Source organism: Coregonus lavaretus, assembly GCF_964263955.1.
Source record: "Coregonus lavaretus genome assembly, chromosome: 17".
In the NCBI taxonomy this organism is placed as follows: Eukaryota; Metazoa; Chordata; class Actinopteri; order Salmoniformes; family Salmonidae; genus Coregonus; species Coregonus lavaretus.
The window spans coordinates 26,815,514-26,837,633 of NC_140004.1; the positions used below are offsets into that span (position 1 = coordinate 26,815,514).

The 22,120-nt window shown below is 43.1% G+C and overlaps 2 protein-coding genes across 3 annotated transcripts; one reads left to right on the top strand and one right to left on the bottom strand.

Annotated features, from left to right (window-relative positions):
• Positions 1–459: 459 nt before the first annotated feature.
• Positions 460–13,961, top strand: LOC311144899 (mitochondrial sodium/calcium exchanger protein-like). Of its 2 annotated transcripts, XM_084181071.1 has the most exons (15): positions 460–984; positions 4,227–4,379; positions 4,843–4,895; positions 5,550–5,607; positions 5,786–5,891; positions 5,980–6,147; positions 6,457–6,573; positions 6,747–6,815; positions 6,915–7,045; positions 7,257–7,398; positions 12,329–12,450; positions 12,553–12,706; positions 12,816–12,896; positions 13,040–13,104; positions 13,408–13,961. In XM_084181071.1, the coding sequence occupies exons 1-15, from the start codon at positions 787–789 to the stop codon at positions 13,594–13,596; spliced, it is 1,806 nt and encodes a 601-aa protein (XP_084037197.1). In that variant the 5' UTR covers positions 460–786; the 3' UTR covers positions 13,597–13,961. The 2 variants fall into 2 exon arrangements, with proteins under 2 accessions (XP_084037197.1, XP_084037196.1); XM_084181070.1 differs by having other exon boundaries at positions 695–984; positions 6,747–7,045.
• A 4,913-nt stretch (positions 13,962–18,874) lies between these two features.
• LOC311144968 (two pore calcium channel protein 1-like) lies at positions 18,875–21,413 on the bottom strand. Its single transcript, XM_084181166.1, has 6 exons — positions 21,321–21,413; positions 21,111–21,179; positions 20,928–21,024; positions 20,699–20,838; positions 20,528–20,608; positions 18,875–20,325 (listed from the first exon to the last, which is right to left on the bottom strand). The coding sequence occupies exons 1-6, from the start codon at positions 21,321–21,323 to the stop codon at positions 20,215–20,217; spliced, it is 501 nt and encodes a 166-aa protein (XP_084037292.1). The 5' UTR covers positions 21,324–21,413; the 3' UTR covers positions 18,875–20,214.
• Positions 21,414–22,120: the final 707 nt, after the last annotated feature.

Sequence of the window (22,120 nt, forward strand, 5' to 3'; positions counted from 1 at the left end):
GCGCACAGTACTACATAGAGCCATGACTACATTGAACTCTATTCCACATCAAGTAACTCATGCAAGCAGTATAATTAGATTTAAAAAACAGATAACAATACACCTGATGGAACAGCGGGAACTGTGAAGAGGCACAGACACATGCATACACACACAGGATAACATACACACTATACACACAGTACACATGGATTTTGTGTTGTAGAAATGTGGTAGTAGAGTAGTGGCCTGAGGGAACACACTTAATGTGTTGTGAAATCTGTTGTGAATGTTTTGTAATGTTTTTTAAATGGTATAACTGCCTTAATTTTGCTGGACTCCAGAAAGAGGAGCTGCCTTGGCAGCAGCTAATGGGGATCCATAATAAATACAAACACACACACGGAGTCTGCCTGGTCCTCATTAAAATTGTGGGATGGGTTTAAGTGTGGACGTCACGTATTTTAAGGAAGTAACACTGATGACGTAGCCTTGGAGGAGAGTCTGCGAGTCAGATGTTTTTGTACACGGACATTTCTGAACACTAAAACAGAAATGGTGTCAACAACTAGTAGAAAAAGAGCTTTGCGCGTATATTTGTAATGAGTACAGAATAAAGAGGTGGCTGTAACAAAGGGTTGGTCAAGCTGTTAATTCTTGCTGATCAGCCAGCCTTCAACCTTTCATTGCAACATTTAGTTTACAGCAATAAGGGACACTTTCAGTTCTTCTCCAGTATTCTATTCTCAGGTCTGATCTGAACTCACCCAGTCTCGGAATGGACGCACTCCTTAAACGGAATAAATTATGAAATCTCGGGTTGTTTTTATCTCCCTGTTGCTGCTGTTGTGTTTTCAATGTAGTCATGGGTTGGGCTCCGGTGAGTCTGGTACGGCTGTAGTTCCGTCTCCAGACCGATCCGCCGACGGTGCTGACCTGCGCTCGTCCGTGGGTACCATGGTGGGCACGCACTTCGCGATGTTACATCAGGGAAACACAGACCAGGTTAGTGAGATACACTACATGACCAAATATGGAGTTGCTCCCCCCTTTGCTGCTATAACAGCCTCCACTCTTCTGGGAGGGCTTTCCACTAGATGTTTGAACATTGCTGCAGGTACTTGCTTCCATTCAGCGACAAGAGCATTAGTGAGGTCAGGCACTGATGTTGGGCGATTAGGCCTGGCTCTCAGTCAGCGTTCCAATTCATCCCAAAGGTATTCGATGGGGTTGAGGTCAGGGCTCTGTGTAGGCCAGTCAAGTTATTCCACACCAATCTTGACAAACCATTTCTGTATGGACCTCGCTTTGTGAACGGGGGCATTGTCATGCTGAAACAGGAAAGGGCCTTCCCAAACTGTTGCCACAAAGTTGGAAGATCAGAGTCGTCTAGAATGTCATTGTATGCTGTAGCGTTAAGATTTCCCTTCACTGGAACTAAGGGGCCAAGCCCAAACCATGAAAAACAGCCACAGACCATTATTCGTCCTCCACTAAACTTTACAGTTTGCACTATGCATTGGGGCAGGTAGCTTTCTCCTGGCATCCGCCAAAACCCAGATTCGTCCGTCGGACTGCCAGATGGTGAAGCGTGATTCATCACTCCAGAGAACGCGTTTCCACTGCTCCAGAGTCCAATGGCAGCGAGCTTTACACCACTCCAGCCGACATTTGGCATTGCGCACGGTGATCTTAGGCTTATGTGGGCTGCTCGACCATGGAAACCCATTTCATGAAGCTCCCGACGAACGGTTATTGTGCTGACGTTGCTTCCAGATGCAGTTTGGAACTCGGTAGTGAGTGTTGCAACCTAGGATATATTATTTTTTACAGGCTATGCACTTCAGCGGTCTCGTTCTGTGAGCTTGTGTGCTACCACTTCGCTGCTGAGCCGTTGTTGCTCCTAGACGTTTCCACTTCACAATAACAGCACTTACAGTTGACCGGGGCAGCTCTAGCAGGGCAGAAATTTCATGAACTGACTTGTTGGAAAGGTGGCATCCTATGACAGTGCCACATTGAAAGTCACTGAGCTCTTCAGTAAGGCCATTCTACTGCCAATGTTTGTCTATGGAGATTGCATGGCTGTGTGCTCGATTTTATACATCTGTCAGCAACGGGTGTGGCTGAAATAGCCGAATCTACTAATTTGAAGGGGTGTCCACATTATTTTGTATATATAGTTTATCTAATTAGATTTCAACCATAAGTCTCAGTCTTTGTAACTCAGTTTTCTCTGACAAGTGCCCCTTGAAATGTCTCTTCTTCTGACAAAATCATGTTGATTTGATTAGCCATATTTGGTGATGTTGTGCAATAGGCTAACTACCGAACTGGGCAACTCTTCAAGTAGCTGAGGAACGCTCTACTCCGTTCTCTTATATACAGGCGGAGTTGAGTATTGATAACTGGAGGCGCGATTTGCTAGCAACAACATTGAGTCACCATCAATTGATACTTGTAAAAATGTCAATTCTGAAAACGCTTACCTGTACCTATGTTTGTCCTGTACAACTGCGGTCCTTCTGGGGGGTGCTGAAATTCATACTTTTAATAAAAACTTTTATCGAATACAACCACCGACCTTTTCCTTATTTGTGTTGCTCAACTGGAGACATAGCGGCCTTGACATACTACGTAAACGGAGATCAAATTGGCACAAACTCGTTTGCGTTGAGCAACAAATGAAGAAGTCGGTGGTTGTAGTCGATACAAGTTTTTATTAAAAGTATGAATTTCCGCAGTTGCACAGGACAAACGTAGGTACAGGTAAGTGTTTTCAGAATTATTGACTGATTATGATTCAATGTTGTTCCTAGCAAATCTCGCAACCAGTTATCAATACTCAATTCTGCCTTGATTTAAGAGAACTGAGTTCAACGTTCCTCAGCTACTCTTCCAAGTAGCATAACTCACTTGATCGTGATTGGTGTATATGAGCAAACTTTCTTTTTTAAATTGACATTTTGAGTGCATCTCAATAATCTAGAATAGCTCACCCCTTTTCTTTATCTGAACAAAGTAAATCCACCTATATTGTTTTCACCTGCACAATAGAGTACCACAGTATGAGTCATAATACCCATAAAACCTAGCAGTCAAACAAGGAAATGGTTCCAATTGTTTTTTCCACCATTCATTTTTCCCATAGGGGATGTTAGAAACACTTAAAATAAGGGCTGTGTTTCGTGTAGGCTTACCCTGGCATGACGTTTTGATAACCGTGTAAATCTCTCTAGGACAAGGTGATTTATCAATATATTCGCCTGAATTTACCCCCCCAAAATGAAATGCTAATTAGCTGCTAATGTGGCTATCATAAAGAACTACAAATACCATGATGATCTGGACGAGACTGCCGAATCGCGGCAAAGGTAAAATCTCTGGATGAACTATCTTATGTTAGTTAAATTTAGTAATGAATAAATTGGCTACATTTCTTTAAATTGACAATTTCTGTGAACTGTCATGTGCAAGTTTTAAATTGACACAATACCTGTTAGCAAAGGTATCAGCTAGAGATGACGTGCAGGAGCTTGCATGGAGATTTACATGGTTATCTAAACGTAATGCCAGTGTAAGCCTACACAAAACACAACCCTTATTTGAAATGTTTCTAAAATTCCCTATAGGAAAAATTAATGGTGGAAAAACGATTGTTTGACCGCCAGGTTTTATGGGTATTATGACACCTCCACTGAGGGGTTGGTTGTTTAGCAACAAAACGACGCGTGCGCAGCTAGGGGCAAAACAGACGGGGTTGGCTTAGATTGTTGACAACATGTAAACATGTTGTAAACATTATGTAAACATCTCCAATGTTTATTGAAAACATTAATAAAGTTGCACAATGAGCACTTGTCTCTCAAATACATCATTACAGTTAGTTAGCTAGCTAGTGAATTTTTGCCATTTTAGCATAGACATGACATCAGTCAAAACACCTCAAAACAATATAAAACTAGCTGAAACAAGCCACTTATGATTCCCCACATTGCAGTGTCTTGTCATTGTTGCAAGCTACTGTATCTGACCATCTAGAATTCACAACAACACTAGGCCTTCTGCCCCATTGAAGCGCTGCATCGTTTTCATTAGGTTCTCAGCTAACCCATCTGTGTTGAGCTCAGTGTGAGAGATGATGGTTGCCAGTATTGAGATTTAACCATTAGTTATTTGAAAGCTTCTCTGTCCTCCAGTGTGATGTATTGATTAAGTGTGTGTGTGTGCATGCGTGTGTCTTTCAGTGTGCTGTAGTGATGAACCTGAGTGCTGCTGATCGCTGTGCGTTTGTGAAGACCACCCCAGACTGCAGTATGGAAGACAGCTTCATCAACTACCTCAAGATGGTCTTCTGTCTACTACCACCCAACCTCACACCCCTCACCATCACATTCTGTGTAAGCGTGTGCACGCCTCAGAACATTATTACATGCATTATTACAGGAATACTCATTTTTGTCATTAGCAGGTGCTCTTACTACCCAGAATGACTTACGGTAAATGCATTGAAATAAGGAAGCTGAAGCAACCTCAATAGAAGCTAGTAACTGTTACTTCCCTTTGTTCTGAGTAGAACTTCCTCTAATAAAGCTAGATCAGCTTTAACTCAGCCATGCAGTAAAACACTGAGTCATGAAATCAGGGTTTAACTGAGGATTTCTCCTCAGGGTGTCCAACCACCCCATAGGCCCAGGCTGTAGTTCATAGGCCTAGTAGTAAAGGCTACACTAGTTATTTGTGGGGAAGAAGAGACGCGACACCTGCCCATTGAGATAAAAGTTATTTAATATGTTAAACATTGACGGTTTGGCCATGTCAGAAAACTCATCTTTCATCTCTATCCCTCTCCTCTCTCTACAGATGATCTGGTTGTTGTTCTTGTTCATAGTTCTGGGACTGACTGCGTCAAAGTTGTAAGTTTCACTCATGATGTCTTTCACTTATAATATATTTACTGCCTGTAGGTTAAGTTTACAGACTCTGTATAAGACTGGGAAACATGAGTTTCGTAACAGTCTCTATCTCTCTCTCTGTACGCTGGCTGTAAAGAGATAGGTGTTTGTGGTTGTGTTCCGTTGACTGCAGAGTTACAACAGCGTTATCTCCAGCAGTTGATATGGTCACATCCCACTGGGCACACACTGGTTGAATTAACGTTGTTTCCATGTAATTTCAATTAAATTACGTTGAACCAACGTGGAATAGACGTTGAATTGACGTCTGTGCCCAGTGGGATGGGCCTAGTCACTTGACCGCCGGAGATGAGTGTGTCATGATTAAGGTTTCCTCTCATGGAGATGACACTTACTTTAATGTTTGTGATTTGAATATGTGACTGATCACATGTATCACAGACAAAGCAAATGTCCTCCAGACTGTGGTTACAACTGCGTGTATTTGAAAAGTGAAAGCAGAAGCTGACTAGCAGTGAACAGAGCACTGTTTGGTTTAAAGTTAACTGCACAGTAATTTGGACAGTGTTTGGACTCTGTGCATGTTGGAGGGTGGGGGGTTCTAGGTTAGCTATTGATTGACTAAAGGTGCATCTATGTTTTTTCTATATTCAGCTTCTGTCCCAACCTCTCGGCCATCTCCTCCACCCTTCGACTCACACACAACGTGGCTGTATCCCTCTACAGGACACACGCACACACACACTGTATCGCATTTAACATATTTTCATGAAGTTTTCTTTAAATCTGCTTAAATTATCACCTCGTCTCACACACACACACACACAAACACATTCACAAACAAACTCTACTCTAGCACCAGAAGTGTTTTCCCTAACAGTGTGTGTCAGGGTGTGACGTTCCTGGCGCTAGGTAACGGAGCCCCAGATGTCTTCAGTGCCACTGTGGCCTTCTCCCATCCACACACTGCTGGCCTGGCTATAGGAGCACTGTTTGGTACGTACACACACACACACAACACCTTGCTATAGAAGCACTGTTAATTTAGAGTAGACCTTTAATCCTTCTCACCCTCCGTCAATAGGAGCAGGTATCTTCGTAACCACTGTGGTTGCCGGGGCTGTGTCATTGGTCAAGCCCTTCACTGTGGCGACCCGCCCCTTCCTGCGTGATGTCATCTTCTACATGGCCGCTGTCTTCTGGACCTTCGTCATCCTCTACAGAGGAACTATATCACTGGGCGAGACACTGGGTACACGCACACACACACACACACACACACACACACACACACACACACACACACACACACACACACACACACAGAGTTGGGTTAGACTTCTTGGTTGTAGGAGTCAACATTACCCTGGGAGCTACACAACACCAGACCTCTCTCTATTTCAGGCTCATCCATCAGTCATGCCTCTGTGTCCCTCAAGCTTGAACCCAGTCAATATATTACAGACATAGACACAGTGTTCAGTGAACTTCAGAAGTTAGGACTGTTTACACTGGGGTGAATGGGGTGAAATAAGAATCACGTGTTTGTTTCTCTCTGTAGGGTACCTGGGGCTGTATGTGGTGTATGTGATAACAGTCATCGTGAGTGCCTACATCTACAGTCATCAGAAACACTCAGTGACCAGAAGTTCCATCCAGAGCTCAACACATGTACCAGGTAACACACACACACACACACAACACAACACACTCTGCATTGTTGGGAATGGCCCGTAAGTAAGCATTTCACGGTTAGTCTACACCTGTAGTTTATGAAGAATGTGTCAAATAACATTTGATTTAATTTGACACACACACAGTGAGTGTGTCTGACAGTCTATCTGTCTGCAGAGTTCCAGTCGTCTGAGTCCGATGATGAGGCGATTCTTATATCTAATAGCAGCATCCAGGAGGACTATGGTAACAACCACAATCACTGTGTACTTTCTACTAAGTTATTCCGCTGGGGTGTGCTACGAGAATCAATCCAGTCAAGTGTTTGTGTTTGTGCGTGTATAGACAGTGAGTACTGTCCCCTGCTGCCCTACTGTGAATCGACCAGTTCGATCCTGTTGAGTTCTCTCAACCCGGTGGACAGAAGGAAATGGAGGAGGAAGACCTGGTGCTGGAGGGCCATCAAAATACTAAAGGTGTGCATGCATGACTGTATGTGTTTTTTTATTTGCAGATCTGAATTTGTGTCTTTGCACTTTTCTATTTGCAGATCTGTAAAAATTAGGGGTAAGTGTTATGGGAATAGACAGGGGTTGTAAACAGAGCTAGTGTTTTTGTTTGGACAGGAGCATCAATGTGTGCTTGAGTGTGTGGTTACTGAGCTGCAGTTTCTCCCCTGTCCACCAGACACCACTGGAGGTGCTGCTGCTGCTGACTGTTCCAGTGGTGGATCCTGATAAAGAAGACAGGAACTGGAGAAGACCATTAAACTGCCTCCACCTCATCACCGCACCACTGGTGTGTGTGCTCACCTTCCGCTCCGGAGAGTGTAAGTATGCATGCCTGTGCATTAGTGATGCGTGTAAGTATGCATGCCTGTGCATTAGTGATGCGTGTAAGTATGCATGCCTGTGCATTAGTGATGCGTGTAAGTATGCATGCCTGTGCATTAGTGATGCGCGGGTTGACTCATTATCTGCTGCCCGGGTGGGTTTAGGGTCATTACATATTGTGTGGAGGAAGGGCGAGCGGGTTGAATAAAGATAAAACAATTCCTTATTTATATCTATAGGCTACATTTAGCCTAAAATAAATAAAGAATAACCTATCTGGCATTAGCTTTACGCCTCGATCAAACTGACAGCGTCATTGTGTTTTGGTACACCAGAAGTACATTCATTTCCAATGGAACGCTGTGTTTGCCTTGCAGCATTGCGTTGCAGAGGCAGTTGCAGTGCGTTCTGTGTGGTGCATATGTTGGATTTATCGAACGTATGCGTCAAACTGTATGTGTAGACAGCTTGACAGAAATGGTAGCAGAAGGTGAATGTTGAACTTTGGATGCACACATATCCAGATGATGCTGCATAACATTTTGCGCAATGACGCTGTCGGTATGATCAAGGCGTTCGGGCCTAACTGTAGACATGCCAATCGGCAAATGCTTTTGCGAACGGGCAGAAAAAGTTAATGTCAATCCACCGAGGCAGAGTTTAATTAAGAGAAAAGCTGCGAAATGGAGAGTTGAAAATAAAGAGAAGGGAGGGCCAGAAAAGTCATGTTTGGGAAAGATTTGGTGAAGTGTTAAAAGAGGATATAATATAATATGCCATTTAGCAGACGCTTTTATCCAAAGCGACTTAGTCATGCGTGCATACATTTTTACATATGGGTGGTCCCGGGGATCGAACACACTACCCTGGCGTTACAAGCGCCATGCTCTACCAATTGAGCTACAGAGGACCACCAGGATGATAGTAGTGCCGGCTATGTTATGTGTAATGATTGTGAGGCGCTATACAAATTTGAAAGACTGAGACTTCAAATAGACCTATGGCACGCCAAGGGAACTGGACACTGACTGTAGGTCTTTAACCTCTTACATAGCCTTTAATATTAACAGAATTAAGCATTTCATGCAGTAAAATTATACACCAAATGTAGGAAAAATGTGGACTAGGGAACAGGAGTGGAGAAATATGATTTATTTATTTCAGCATCTTGAGAGAATGTGAATGCGCAGTTAGATACAGTCTGTAGAGCACAGGATGTTGGTGGCACCTTAATTGAGGAGGACAGGCTCGTGGTATAGGCTGGAGTGGAATTGGTGCAATAGTATAAAATACATCAAACACATGGTTTCCAGGTGTTTGATGCCATTCCATTTGCTCCGTTCCAGCCATTATTATGAGCCATCCTCCCCTCAGCAGCCTCCACTGCTGTAGAGGTGATATCTTTATCAGTATCATAAAAGCTGATTAGTATTTTAACCACATAAAATATGCATCCAAGCCGAACTGAAATCTTATTAGAAACATGTTGGGTCGTTTTCACAGCTTTCTATTTCCTTACAACCGGTCAAACTGATGTCATTTGGAAATTTTGCACAGAAAATCTTTCGTTTTTTGGAGTTAATGTATTTTCTCCCCGGTCCCTAAACATCTTTGCTCCACGAAAGAATCAGAGATGACAGAGAAAACGTTGTCAACTAGATTGAAGCATTCGTTCTATCGATTTTATGACATTCTTCTGGTGAGCAAGGGCTTATTTAGTCTTCTAGGGCAACATATAATGACAGAAGAGAAGCTGCATGTACAGTGCCTTCGGAAAGTATTCAGACCCCTTTACTTTTTCCAAATTTTGTTAGGTTACAGCCTTATTCTAAAGTTGATTAAATTGTTTTTTTTCCCCCTCATCAATCTATGACAAAGCAAAAACCGTTTTTTTGAAATGTTTGGTAATTTATAAAAAAAAAAGAAGAAAATGTCACATTTATATAACTATTCAGACCCTTTACTCAGTACTTTGTTGAAGCACCTTTGGCAGCAATTACAGCCTCGAGACTTCTTGGGTATGACGCTACAAGCTTGGCACACCTGTATTTGGGGACATTCAGATACTTGTCCCGAAGCCACTCCTGCGTTGTCTTGGCTGTGTGCTTAGGGTCATTGTCCTTAGAGAATGTTGTTTCTCATGGTCTGAGAGTCTTTAGGTGTCTTTTAGCAAACTCCATGCTGGCTGTCAGGTGCTTTTTACTGAGGAGTGGCATCCGTCTGGCCACTCTACCATAAAGGCCTGATTGGTGGAGTGCTGCAGAGATGGTTGTCCTTCTGGAAGGTTCTCCCATCTCTACAGAGGAACTCTAGAGCTCTGTCAGTGACCATCGGGTTCTTGGTCACCTCCCTGACCAAGGCCCTTCTCCCCCGATTGCTCAGTGTGGCCGGGCGGCCAGCTCTACGAAGAGTCTTGGTGGTTCCAAACTTCTTCCATTTAAGAATGATGGAGGCCACTGTGTTCTTGGGGACCTTCTATGCTGCAGAAATTTGTTGGTACCCTTCCCCAGATCTGTGCCTCGACATAATCCTGTCTCGGAGCTCTACGGACAATTCCTTCGACTTCATGGCTTGGTTTTTGCTCTGACATGCACTGTCAACTGTGGGACCTTATACAGTGAAGGAAAAAAGTATTTGATCCCCTGCTGATTTTGTACGTTTGCCCACTGACAAAGAAATTATCAGTCTATAATTTTCATGGTAGGTTTATTTGAACAGTGAGAGACAGAATAACAACAAAAAAATCCAGAAAAACACATGTCAAAAATGTTATAAATTGATTTGCATTTTTAATGAGGGAAATAAGTATTTGACCCCCTCTCAATCAGAAAGATTTCTGGCTCCCAGGTGTCTTTTATACAGGTAACGAGCTGAGATTAGGAGCACACTCTTAAAGGGAGTGCTCCTAATCTCAGTTTGTTACCTGTATAAAAGACACCTGTCCACAGAAGCAATCAATCAATCAGATTCCAAACTCTCCACCATGGCCAAGACCAAAGAGCTCTCCAAGGATGTCAGGGACAAGATTGTAGACCTACACAAGGCTGGAATGGGCTACAAGACCATCGCCAAGCAGCTTGGTGAGAAGGTGACAACAGTTGGTACGATTATTCGCAAATGGAAGAAACACAAAAGAACTGTCAATCTCCCTCGGCCTGGGGCTCCATGCAAGATCTCACCTCGTGGAGCTGCAATGATCATGAGAACGGTGAGGAATCAGCCAGAACTACACGGGAGGATCTTGTCAATGATCTCAAGGCAGCTGGGACCATAGTCACCAAGAAAACAATTGGTAACACACTACGCCGTGAAGAACTGAAATCCTGCAGCGCCCGCAAGGTCCCCCTGCTCAAGAAAGCACATATACAGGCCCGTCTGAAGTTTGCCAATGAACATCTGAATGATTCAGAGGAGAACTGGGTGAAAGTGTTGTGGTCAGATGAGACCAAAATCGAGCTCTTTGGCATCAACTCAACTCGCCGTGTTTGGAGGAGGAGGAATGCTGCCTATGACCCCAAGAACACCATCCCCACCGTCAAACATGGAGGTGGAAACATTATGCTTTGGGGGTGTTTTTCTGCTAAGGGGACAGGACAACTTCACCGCATCAAAGGGACGATGGACGGGGCCATGTACCGTCAAATCTTGGGTGAGAACCTCCTTCCCTCAGCCAGGTTATTGAAAATGGGTCGTGGATGGGTATTCCAGCATGACAATGACCCAAAACACACGGCCAAGGCAACAAAGGAGTGGCTCAAGAAGAAGCACATTAAGGTCCTGGAGTGGCCTAGCCAGTCTCCAGACCTTAATCCCATAGAAAATCTGTGGAGGGAGCTGAAGTTTCGAGTTGCCAAACGTCAGCCTCGAAACCTTAATGACTTGGAGAAGATCTGCAAAGAGAAGTGGGACAAAATCCCTCCTGAGATGTGTGCAAACCTGGTGGCCAACTACAAGAAACGTCTGACTTCTGTGATTGCCAACAAGGGTTTTGCCACCAAGTACTAAGTCATGTTTTGCAGAGGGGTCAAATACTTATTTCCCTCATTAAAATGCAAATCAATTTATAACATTTTTGACATGCATTTTTCTGGATTTTTTTGTTGTTATTCTGTCTCTCACTGTTCAAATAAACCTACCATTAAAATTATAGACTGATCATTTCTTTGTCAGTGGGCAAATGTACAAAATCAGCAGGGGATCAAATACTTTTTTCCCTCACTGTATAGACAGGTGTGTGCCTTTCCAAATCATGTCCAATCAATTGAATTGACCACAGGTGGACTCCAATCAAGTTGTAGAAACATCTCAAGGATGATCAATGGAAACAGGATGCACCTGAGCTCAATTTCGAGTCTCATAGTAAAGGGTCTGAATACTTATGTAAATAAGGTATTTCTGTATTTATTTGTAAATACATTTGCAAAAATATCTAAAAACCTGTTTGCTTTGTCATTATAGGGTATTGTGTGTAGATTGCTGAGGAATTTTATTTATTTAATACATTTTAGATATGGCTGTAACGTAACAATGTGGAAAAAGTAAAGGGGTCTGAATACTTTCCGAAGGCACTGTATATAATTATAGACAAGTTGACTAACAAATAGCCTACAGGCAAATAAATCCTGCACCCCCTGTCAAAAAATCGTTACACCATTTCTGACTGTAGCCTACAGCGCATTTTCTATATTAGCTGGTTAGGGTTGGGTGCGGACCTCAGATATTCACTTTATCACATATAGTCTGGCGGTTGCGGATGGGTTATTAGCAATTGCGGGCGGGTGCAGGTGAACAAACAGATGACCTGTGCAACACTTCTGTGTATGGGTGTGTGGTCAAAGAACCTCAATCTCTTATTCCGTAAAATGTAACATCCTCTCCAGAAGAAGTGTGCTAACCGACTGGACTGGTGTCTCTTTCTCGCTCTAGACGGTTTGTATCGGATCGAGGGTCAGTTTCCTGTCTGGGCGTTGATGTTGCTCTTTGGCCTCTTCCTCTCCGCCATAGTCTTCCTCACCACCACCAACGACCACCCCCCGCCATACCACACAGTAAGAACACATACATAGACACATGCATTCTCACCATAGCTGTTGTTGTCTCTGCTAGGTGTTGTGGTGAGTGTGTAAGATGTGTTTGGGTTTTCTCCATAGCTGTTCTCTCTGCTGGGCTTTGTGGTGAGTGCAATATGGATCAGTGCTGCGGCCTTGGAGGTGGTCAGTATCCTGCACATGCTCGGTGTGGTCCTTAGTCTGTCCAACAATTTACTGGGTCTCACACTGCTGGCTTGGGGAAACAGCATAGGGGGTGAGACACATACACACAAACTGAGGTTATCTGCGCTCACCTACTAATCATTCAACAGAAGACAGACTGACTGCTTGCTTGCTGTAGTGTTGAATCTGTTTGTTTCCAGATAGTTTTTCTGACGTCACCATCGCTCGCCAGGGCTACCCTCGGATGGCAATATCAGCCTGCTTTGGGGGAATCATCTTTAGTATCCTTTTGTGTGTCTGCTGGACATGTTTGTGCAAGCATAATGCGAGTGTGTGTGTGTGTGTGTTGTTTATGGCTGTGAATGTGTGTACCTGTGCTACGTGTATGCATCATGTTTCTGTCCTTGACCATGTTCCTCTCAAGACATGCTGATTGGATTGGGCATTGGCTGTCTGATGCAGATGTTTAACAACAAGCCTGTGGTGACGGTACGTCTGCTCTTAGCTTCAATAGATATGAGCTGAGTTTGTCATTGGGTGTCATAAACATTTTGTAGAGAGGTAGTGACCAGAGAAATGTCTTTGTCTGAAGCGCATAGGACAGTTTTATCAGGAAATAAATGAAAATGTTTAACAATGAGAGAATAGCAGCGGTCCCAGTATTGAACTGTGCGACACTTTTTTCAGTTTCCACATGATATGACTGGTACTACCCTATTGCAACCCCCCCCCTCCCCCTCCCTCCCTCCCTCCTTCCTCTCCTCTCTCCTCTCTCTAACCCCCACCCCCCAGTTTGAACCAGCGGGTTTGTTGACCTGGGTTCTAGCAGGTTCTCTGGGTCTCTCTCTGGTCCTCTCCTTCGTCCTAGTTCCTCTGCGCTGTTTCCACATGGGCCGGTCCTACGGAATCTTCCTCCTGCTCTTCTACGCGGTCTTCCTCCTGGTTGCGCTGCTCACTGAGTTTGGGTTTATCCACACCTGAAGCCTGTAAGGGATGGTTTGGACCAGTCTGGTGGAGCCGCCTGTGAGTACTGACAAGACGGTCCGAGACCTGAGTGACTTCCCTCCTCCTGGGAGAAATGGTGTTACAGCCAATAACACTGTGCCTTAACTGAGTTGGAGCCAATCACCCTGTGGCTTTACTTTTGTCTGTTTGCACTGACTGTATTTTTATATTTAGATCGCCATTAGGTGTTACATGAGCAACAGCTACTCTTCCTGGGGTCCACACAAAACAATTATACACATATACAGAAATGACTGTAGGAACAATTGTTTTTACACACAACATACTGTGAATCCTATGTGAAAGCAGTATAACACTGTTTTAAAAGTAACCCAAATACCAACAATGAGAAAAAAATACAAGAAAAAAGCTGCAGTAGCACTTTAAGGGAGGGAGTTCTCTCCTTTAAATCAATGTGAATGCAGTGTCTCCTTTCGTAGCGAGACACACTGCTGTATGTAATGGTTGATGTGAGTCAATTGTAAAATGTGCTCTATGCTGTTATGGCATAGAAATACCCATATAGTTCCAACTTCTGAGAAGTGGAACCAATCATGAAACAGCAAGGCGCAGCTGTTAAAATTATTTGAAGATGGCCCTAAACGAGCTACTTTACGTAGTAGCTTCAAACAATGTTTAAAACATTTTTTTATCAAGAAATTGTTTCCTTTACTATGACAGATGTATGATCGATATAAAGGTAGTACATTACTGCCCCTGAAAGATATTTGCAGGTGGAATTGTTGCATAAAGCACCTTTGGTAAAGGATGCTCTTATGGGAACTGTGTCTGGGCTGTGTGTAAATGTGTTAAAGGAACTGAGATCCAGGTAAATCACAAATCCCTAGTGAACTCATAGTTTAAAAAAACATCTTAATTGAAAATAACATACTGAGCGGTGTTCAGTCTGGCTTTAGATCGGGGCACAGCGCCACAACTGCAGCTGTGGCAAATGACATAAATGCACTTGATAAAAAGCAACATTGTGCTGCTCTGTTTGCTGATTTATCAAAGGCATTTGATTCAGTTGACCATGAATTGTTGCTTGCTAGACTCAGTAACATTGGTCTCAGTGAAGGGCAGTAAATAGTTCCTAAACCAATCTTTCTGACAGAACACAATATGTACACTACCAGTCCAAAGTTTTAGAACACCTACTCATTCAAGGGTTTTTCTTTATTTTTACTATTTTCATTGTAAAATAATAGTGAAGACATCAAAACTATGAAATAACACATATGGAATCATGTAGTAACCAAAAAAGTGTTAAACAAATCAAAATATATTTTATATTTGAGATTCTTCAAATAGCCACCCTTTGCCTTGATGACAGCTTTGCACACTCTTGGCATTCTCTCAACCAGCTTCACCTGGAATGCTTTTCCAACAGTCTTGAAGGAGTTCCCACATATGCTGAGCACTTGTTGTCTGCTTTTCCTTCACTCTGTCGTCCGACTCATCCCAAACCATCTCAATTTGGTTGAGGTCGGGGGGATTGTGGAGGCCAGGTCATCTGATGCAACCCTCCTTCTTGGTAAAATAGCCCTTACACAGCCTGGAGGAGGTGTGTTGGGTCATTGTCCTGTTGAAAAACAAATGATAGTCCCACTAAGCCCAAACCAGATGGGATGGCCTATCGCTGTAGAATGCTGTGGTAACCATGCTGGTTAAGTGTGCCTTGAATTCTAAATAAATCACAGACAGTGTCACCAGCAAAGCACCCCCACACCATAACACCACCTCCTCTATGCTTTACGGTGGGAAATACACATGCGGAGATCATCCGTTCACCCACATCGCATCTCACAAAGACACGGCGGTTGGAACCAAAAATCTCCAATTTGGACTCCAGACCAAAGGACATATTTCCACCGGTCTAATGTCCAATGCTCTTGTTTCTTTGCCCAAGCAAGTCTTCTTCTTATTGGTGTCCTTTAGTAGTGGTTTCTTTGCAGCAATTCGTCCATGAAGGCCTGATTCACACAGTCTCCTCTGAACAGTTGATGTTGAGATGAACTTATCCTCTGCAGCAGAGGTAACTCTGGGTCTTCCATTCCTGTGGCGGTCCTCATGAGAGCCAGTTTCATCATAGCGCTCGATGGTTTTTGCGACTGCACTTAAAGAAACTTTCAAGTTCTTGAAATGTTCCGTATTGACTGGCCTTCATGTCTTAAAGTAATGATGGACTGTCGTTTCTCTTTGCTTATTTGAGCTGTTCTTGCCATAATATGGACTTGGTCTTTTACCAAATAGGGCTATCTTCTGTATACCCCCCCTACCTTGTCACAACACAACTGATTGGCTCAAACGCATTAAGAAGGAAATACATTCCACAAATTAACTTTTAAGAAGGCAGACCTGTTAATTGAAATTCATTCCAGGTGACTACCTCATGAAGCTGGTTGAGAGAATGCCATGAGTGTGCAAAGCTGTCATCAAGGCAAAGAGTGGCTATTTGAAGAATCTCAAATATAACATTTTGATTTGTTTAACACTTTTTTTGGTTACTACATGATTCCATATGTGTTATTTCATAGTTTTGTTGTCTTCACTATTATTCTACAATGTAGAAAATAGTAAAAAATAAAGAAAACCCTTGAATGAGTAGGTGTTCTAAAACTTTTCACCGGTAGTGTATATGCTGACAATCACAAGTCTAGCTTTCTTGAGATTAATAGAGGTGTGCCCCAGGGTTCCATTTTAGTTCCGGTGTTCTCAATTTGTATTAATGATCTGGGAAATGGATACAACCAGCAAGGTTGCATCTATATGCAGATCAGTCATATATTCATGTGCTCCTTCTCTGGTTCAGGCTGTTGAAGAGCTCCAGACTGCTTTTCAGTCACTGCAGGCCTCCCTTTATGGTCTTAAACTGGTCTTGAATGTACAAAAAACAAAATTCATGACCTTTACCAGAGCTCGCACTCAGCCAGAGAAGGTTAGCATTGTCACATCTGGTGGCTTATCCATTGAAAAAGTCTCATCCTACAAATACCTAGGTATATGGTTGGATGACAAGTTGTCCTTTAAAGTTCATATGGATAATCTTGTGAGGAAGTTTAAATTGAAATTGGGGTTTTATTTTCGTAATAAGAATTGCGTCCCGCTTAAGGCCAGAAAGAAGCTTGTTCAGGCCACTTTTCTCTCTGTAATTGATTATGGTGACTTGTTGCACAGTTGAAGTCGGAAGTTTACATACACCTTAGCCAAATATATTTAAACTCAGTTTTTCACAATTTCTGACATTTAATCCTAGTAAAAAATCCCTTTTTTAGGTCAGTTAGGATCACCACTCTATTTTAAGAATGTGAAATGTCAGAATAATAGTAGAGAGAATGATTTATTTAATATTTTATTTATTTCATTACATTCCCAGTGGGTCAGAAGTTTACATACACTCAATTAGTATTTGGTAGCATTGCCTTTAAATTGTTTAACTTGGGTCAAACTTTTCAGGTAGCCTTCCACAAGCTTCCCACAATAAGTTGGGTGAATGTTGGCCCATTCCGCCTGACAGAGCTGGTGTAACTGAGTCAGGTTTGTAGGCCTCCTTGCTCACACACGCTTTTTCAGTTCTGCCCACAAATTTCTATAGGATTGAGGTCAGGGCTTTGTGATGGCCACTCCAATACCTTGACTTTGTTGTCCTTAAGCCATTTTGCCACAACTTTGGAAGTATGCTAGGGGTCATTGTCCATTTGGATGACCCATTTGTGACCAAGCTTTAACTTCCTGACTGATGTCTTGATGTTGCTTCAATATAATTTTCCTTCCAGTTTTATTTTTGTTTCATCAGACCAGAGGACATTTCTCCAAAAAGTACAATATTTGTCCCCATGTGCAGTTGCAAACTGTAGTCTGGCTTTTTTATGGCGGTTTTGGAGCAGTGGCTTCTTCCTTGCTGAGCGGCCTTTCAGGTTATTTCGATATAGGACTCGTTTTACTGTGAATATAGATACTTTTGTACCCGTTTCCTACAGCATCTTCACAAGGTCCTTTGCTGTTGTTCTGGGATTAATTTGCACTTTTCGCAAATCTTGACTGATTTATTTTGATTTTCCCATGATGTCAAGCAAAGAGGCACTGAGTTTGAAGGTAGTCCTTGAAATATATCCACAGGTACACCTCCAATTGACTATGTCCTCAAATTATGTCAATTAGCCTATCAGAAGCTTCTAAAGCCATGATAATTTTCTGGAATTTTCCAAGCTGTTTAAAGGCACAGTCAACTTAGTGTATGTAAACTTCTGATCCACTGGAATTGTGATACAGTGAATTATAAGTGAAATAATCTGTCTGTAAACAATTGTTGGAAAAATTACTTGTGTCATGCACAAAGTAGATGTCCTAACAGACTTGCAAAAACTAGTTTGTTAACAAGAAATTTGTGGAGTGGTTGAAAAACGAGTTTTAATGACTGCAACCTAAGTGTATGTAAACTTCAGACTTCAACTGTATATGCATGCAGCCTCCTCTGTCATGCATCCTTACGCTTTATTACAAATGCCAAGTCACTCACCCACCATTGCACCTTGTACCAAATGGTGGGTTGGACCTAATAATAATAATAATATGACATTTAGCAGACGCTTTTATCCAAAGCGACCTGACTTTATATGCGCAGAAAGCTACATTTGTATGTGTTAATCTACATAGCCTTTTACCCCTGTAGTCTGGTCTCCTTCACCACCAGCAGTTACCATACCCGGTCTGCTAAGTGTTTGCTAATTAAAGTCCCCAGAACATTTACAGTATTAGGCAAGACTGGCTTCTCGTCTTGTGCACCAGAGGCATGGAATAGTCTACAACCCATGCTTCATCTAGATATGCTAGTGCCACTGAATGAATTATTAGAAAATATGGGAGACTGTTACAGCGGTGTAAATGCTTTTTTTAGGCGGGATCATGTCGTTGAATTGTATTCAATTGTTGTATGTTTTAATTCTGTAATGTATTGATTGTTGCTGCCTTCTTGGCCAGGTCTCCCTTGAAAAAGAGACTCTGGGTCTCTATTGAACCAGGAAACGCCCATTTAAGGATAAATGAAATAAATAAATAAAAGGCTCTATGTGTAGACTCATGTCTCGGTTCTGCAATGTTGATTATTGTGTATGGTCTCTGTTAAAGATATAAATAAAACATCTAAAACCCTACATGTAACAACCACAGATGGTTAATAGACCATAGGTGTCTATAGCCATATCTCAGGGCTAGTCTGAGCCCGACCACCAAAGCAAAGGTAGCTACGCAAATGCACTTGACAAAGTGAACAATTTATTTAAATTATTCCTAATTTAATACACTGACAGAATAACAAGTTATAAAAGTAAAGTACTCTCTTAGGTATGATGAGACACTGGTTAGGAGATATCGCTGTAGGTTACTGAACAGGTGCAGGGGTTTGAGGGGGGTGTGTGTAGTGGCTTTTGAGGGGGCTTAGATTAGTGCTGGCAGACAGGGCGGGTGTGTCTTGATACCAGGGCAGTCCGAAGACCCCTGACCTCAGAATGAACACAGAAGGGGGAGTGACTACAAAATAGGCTGTAGAGTGTGTGTATCTACAGGGAGCACAGTGTTCATCTCATAGAGATGGAGGAAGCAACATTGTATCTGTCCCATTATGGCGTCTGTGAGAGCAAGGGCAGCGCCATTGAGGCCATCTCCATTTTTAAGTAGTCAATTTTCTTATTTTACTACTTCTACAAACTGAAAGGGTGCATACTGCCACCTGGAGTGTGTTTGAACGGTTATAATGCCAAGGTTAGCGATTTACTGTCACATGCAGTTATGGAATGTTTGGCCACGAGTATAATTCATTGGCTGATCCCTCCTGATGAACTGGATGGAATGATGTGATCCTTCCTTAACCCATAGAAAGTCCCACCCAGTTGACTACTTAAAAATGGTGAAAGTCCTCAATGGTGCTGCCCAGGCTAAAACAGGCTTTTGGGCACTAGAGTCCTCTATTTATCTCTATGGTTAATCTACAGGTGTGTGTCATTTCCGTGTCCAGATGTGTCCTCTCCGAGCAGTAAAAAAGAGTACTGTGAAATCCCAAGTCCATCCTAGTGTCTCGTCGTCCTCAGGTGGCGGTCCTGAATATCAGCTCTCTGTCTCACAGCTAGAAGGCCTAACCCTGACCCTTAAAAACCCTGACCTCTAACCCATCCATCGATGCTCTGCTTCTCCTATCCATGCATCAGCAGACTAAGGTCCTGTAAGGGTTGGGGTTAGATAAAGCTCTTAAACCTGTCTGAACACTGAGATCCAGTCAGAGAGAGAACATGATTCATATCACAAATCACTGCTGGGATCCAGGCTGTAGTCCAGTGACATCACATCTGTCCACGTCCCTACTGTCCACCAGGGTGCCAGAGTACAATCCCTCAGGATGGGTGGAGAGGGAGGGAGAGATGGAGTGTTGAGGGGGTCTCTATTGTCATTGTGGAAAACATTTAGTTCACAGAGTGCTCTTTGGCATGATGACTGAAGTCAAAGAGGTGTGTGAGTGCGTATGGGAGTGTGTGTTTGAAGGAGAGAAACAGTGAGTGAGGGTTAGTTGGTGCTAAATAGTCCTTGTGAGTTGAGCTGGGGTTAGGATTCATGTTCAGGGTCAGGGCAGGGAGGAGGGATGTCCAGCTCTCTATCCACTAGGCTTCTGTCTGACTGGGGTACATTCACTCTGGAGTACTCAGCATACCACTCCTACACACACACACAAATAACACATTAATCATCCTATTTTCAATTTTTTTGTCACAGCTGACGTCAAAAATATACTAATTTGTATAATCCAATTGGTTAGACAGTGAGGCAAGCTAGATCAAGTAAGCTAAAGTGTCTTTTAAAGAGACATCTAATATGGAGCAGTCAGCAGGGTTCTGGTTGTCATGGCAGTGTGACTAACCTGGATCTCCTCCTCGTACATCTTCATGCTGAGGTCACTCTTGGTCCGCGACCTCCGACCCAGATACACCAGAGACGAGCTCTACACACACACACGTCAGTCTATATTTGTAAGAGTGTAGGACGGGGTTTGTGTGCGTGTATTTGTGAGTGTGTAGCTCTGTGTTCTCACCCCGCTGCGGTCCATGGCCAGCAGTACTCCCTGTAGAGAGTTAAGTGAGGAGAGTCCAGGGCACGTCTGCTTATAAAGCTCCAGAGTAGCCAACGCCTCGTCACGACTCGCCTCTGCCTCAAACACTATACCGTTCTCATCTACAACACACAAACACACCATCTTTACACACACATTTCAAGCACTATACCGTTCTCATCTTACTATGACTGTTCACTCGCACACTTACCCTCAGGGTCTAACAGTGGTTCTTTGTTCTTCCGGCTGTAGTTCATACGGAACACAAACGCATCCAGGATGAAGGCAACGATGATGGTCATCACCACCTATAGAGGACAGACAGAAATGATTACACACACATGCGCACACACACAAACAAGCATATGTGCACACACAGACACACCCTTCTTACCATGGTGACGATGTAGAAGGTCATGAAGTAGAGGCGGCTCCAGTGAGTGGTCATGGAGGTCACACCTTCCTGTGGGGTAGGGGACAGCAGCTGTCAATCAACCTCAGCAACCAATCACAACGCTGGAAAAGCTTGACAGTCAGGTAGCAGCAGAGGTTTAATCAGATAGGTGACCGGCAGCATTCAGTGAGAGGGCGAACAGAGCATTACCATGGTGATGTACCAGTTGTTTACCACAGTCAGCTCAAACAGAGTCACTGCAGAGAGAGAAGGAGAGGGAGAGATGCTGAATTCCAAATCAATCCCTAGCACTTTATTACACTAAATAAAAATATAAAACGCAACATGAAGTAAAGTGTTTCATGAGCTGAAATAAAAAGTCCCAGACATTTACCATACGCATAAAAAGCTTATTTAGCTCAGATTTTGTGCACAAATTTGTTTACATCCCTGTTATTGAGCATTTCTCCTTTGCCAAGATAATCCATCCACCTGACAGGTATGGCATATCAAGAAGCTGATTAAACAGCATGATCATTACACAGGTGCACCTTGTGCTGGGGACAAAAGGCCACTTTAAAATGTGCAGTTTTGTCACACAACACAATGCCACAGATGTCTCAAGTTTTGAGGGAGCGTGCAATTGGCATGCTGACTGCAGAAATGTCCACCAGAGCTGTTGCCAGAGAAATTGGTAGTACGTCCAACCGGCCTCACAACCGCAGACCACATGTAACCACGCCAGCCCGGCTTCTTCACCTGTGGGATCGTCTGGGGGGGGGGGGGTTCTGGGGAGTATTTCTCTGTAATAAAGCCCTTTTGTGGGGAAAAGCTCTTTCTGATTGGCTGGGCCTGGCTGCCAATAATTAATTTATTTCAATTGACGGGTTTCCTTATATGAACTGTAACTCAGTAAAATCTTTGAAATTGTTGCATGTTGTGTTTATATTTTTGTTCAGTATATATAACAACAGGGAACTGCCTAGTATTGACTTCTGTGTGTGTTTACC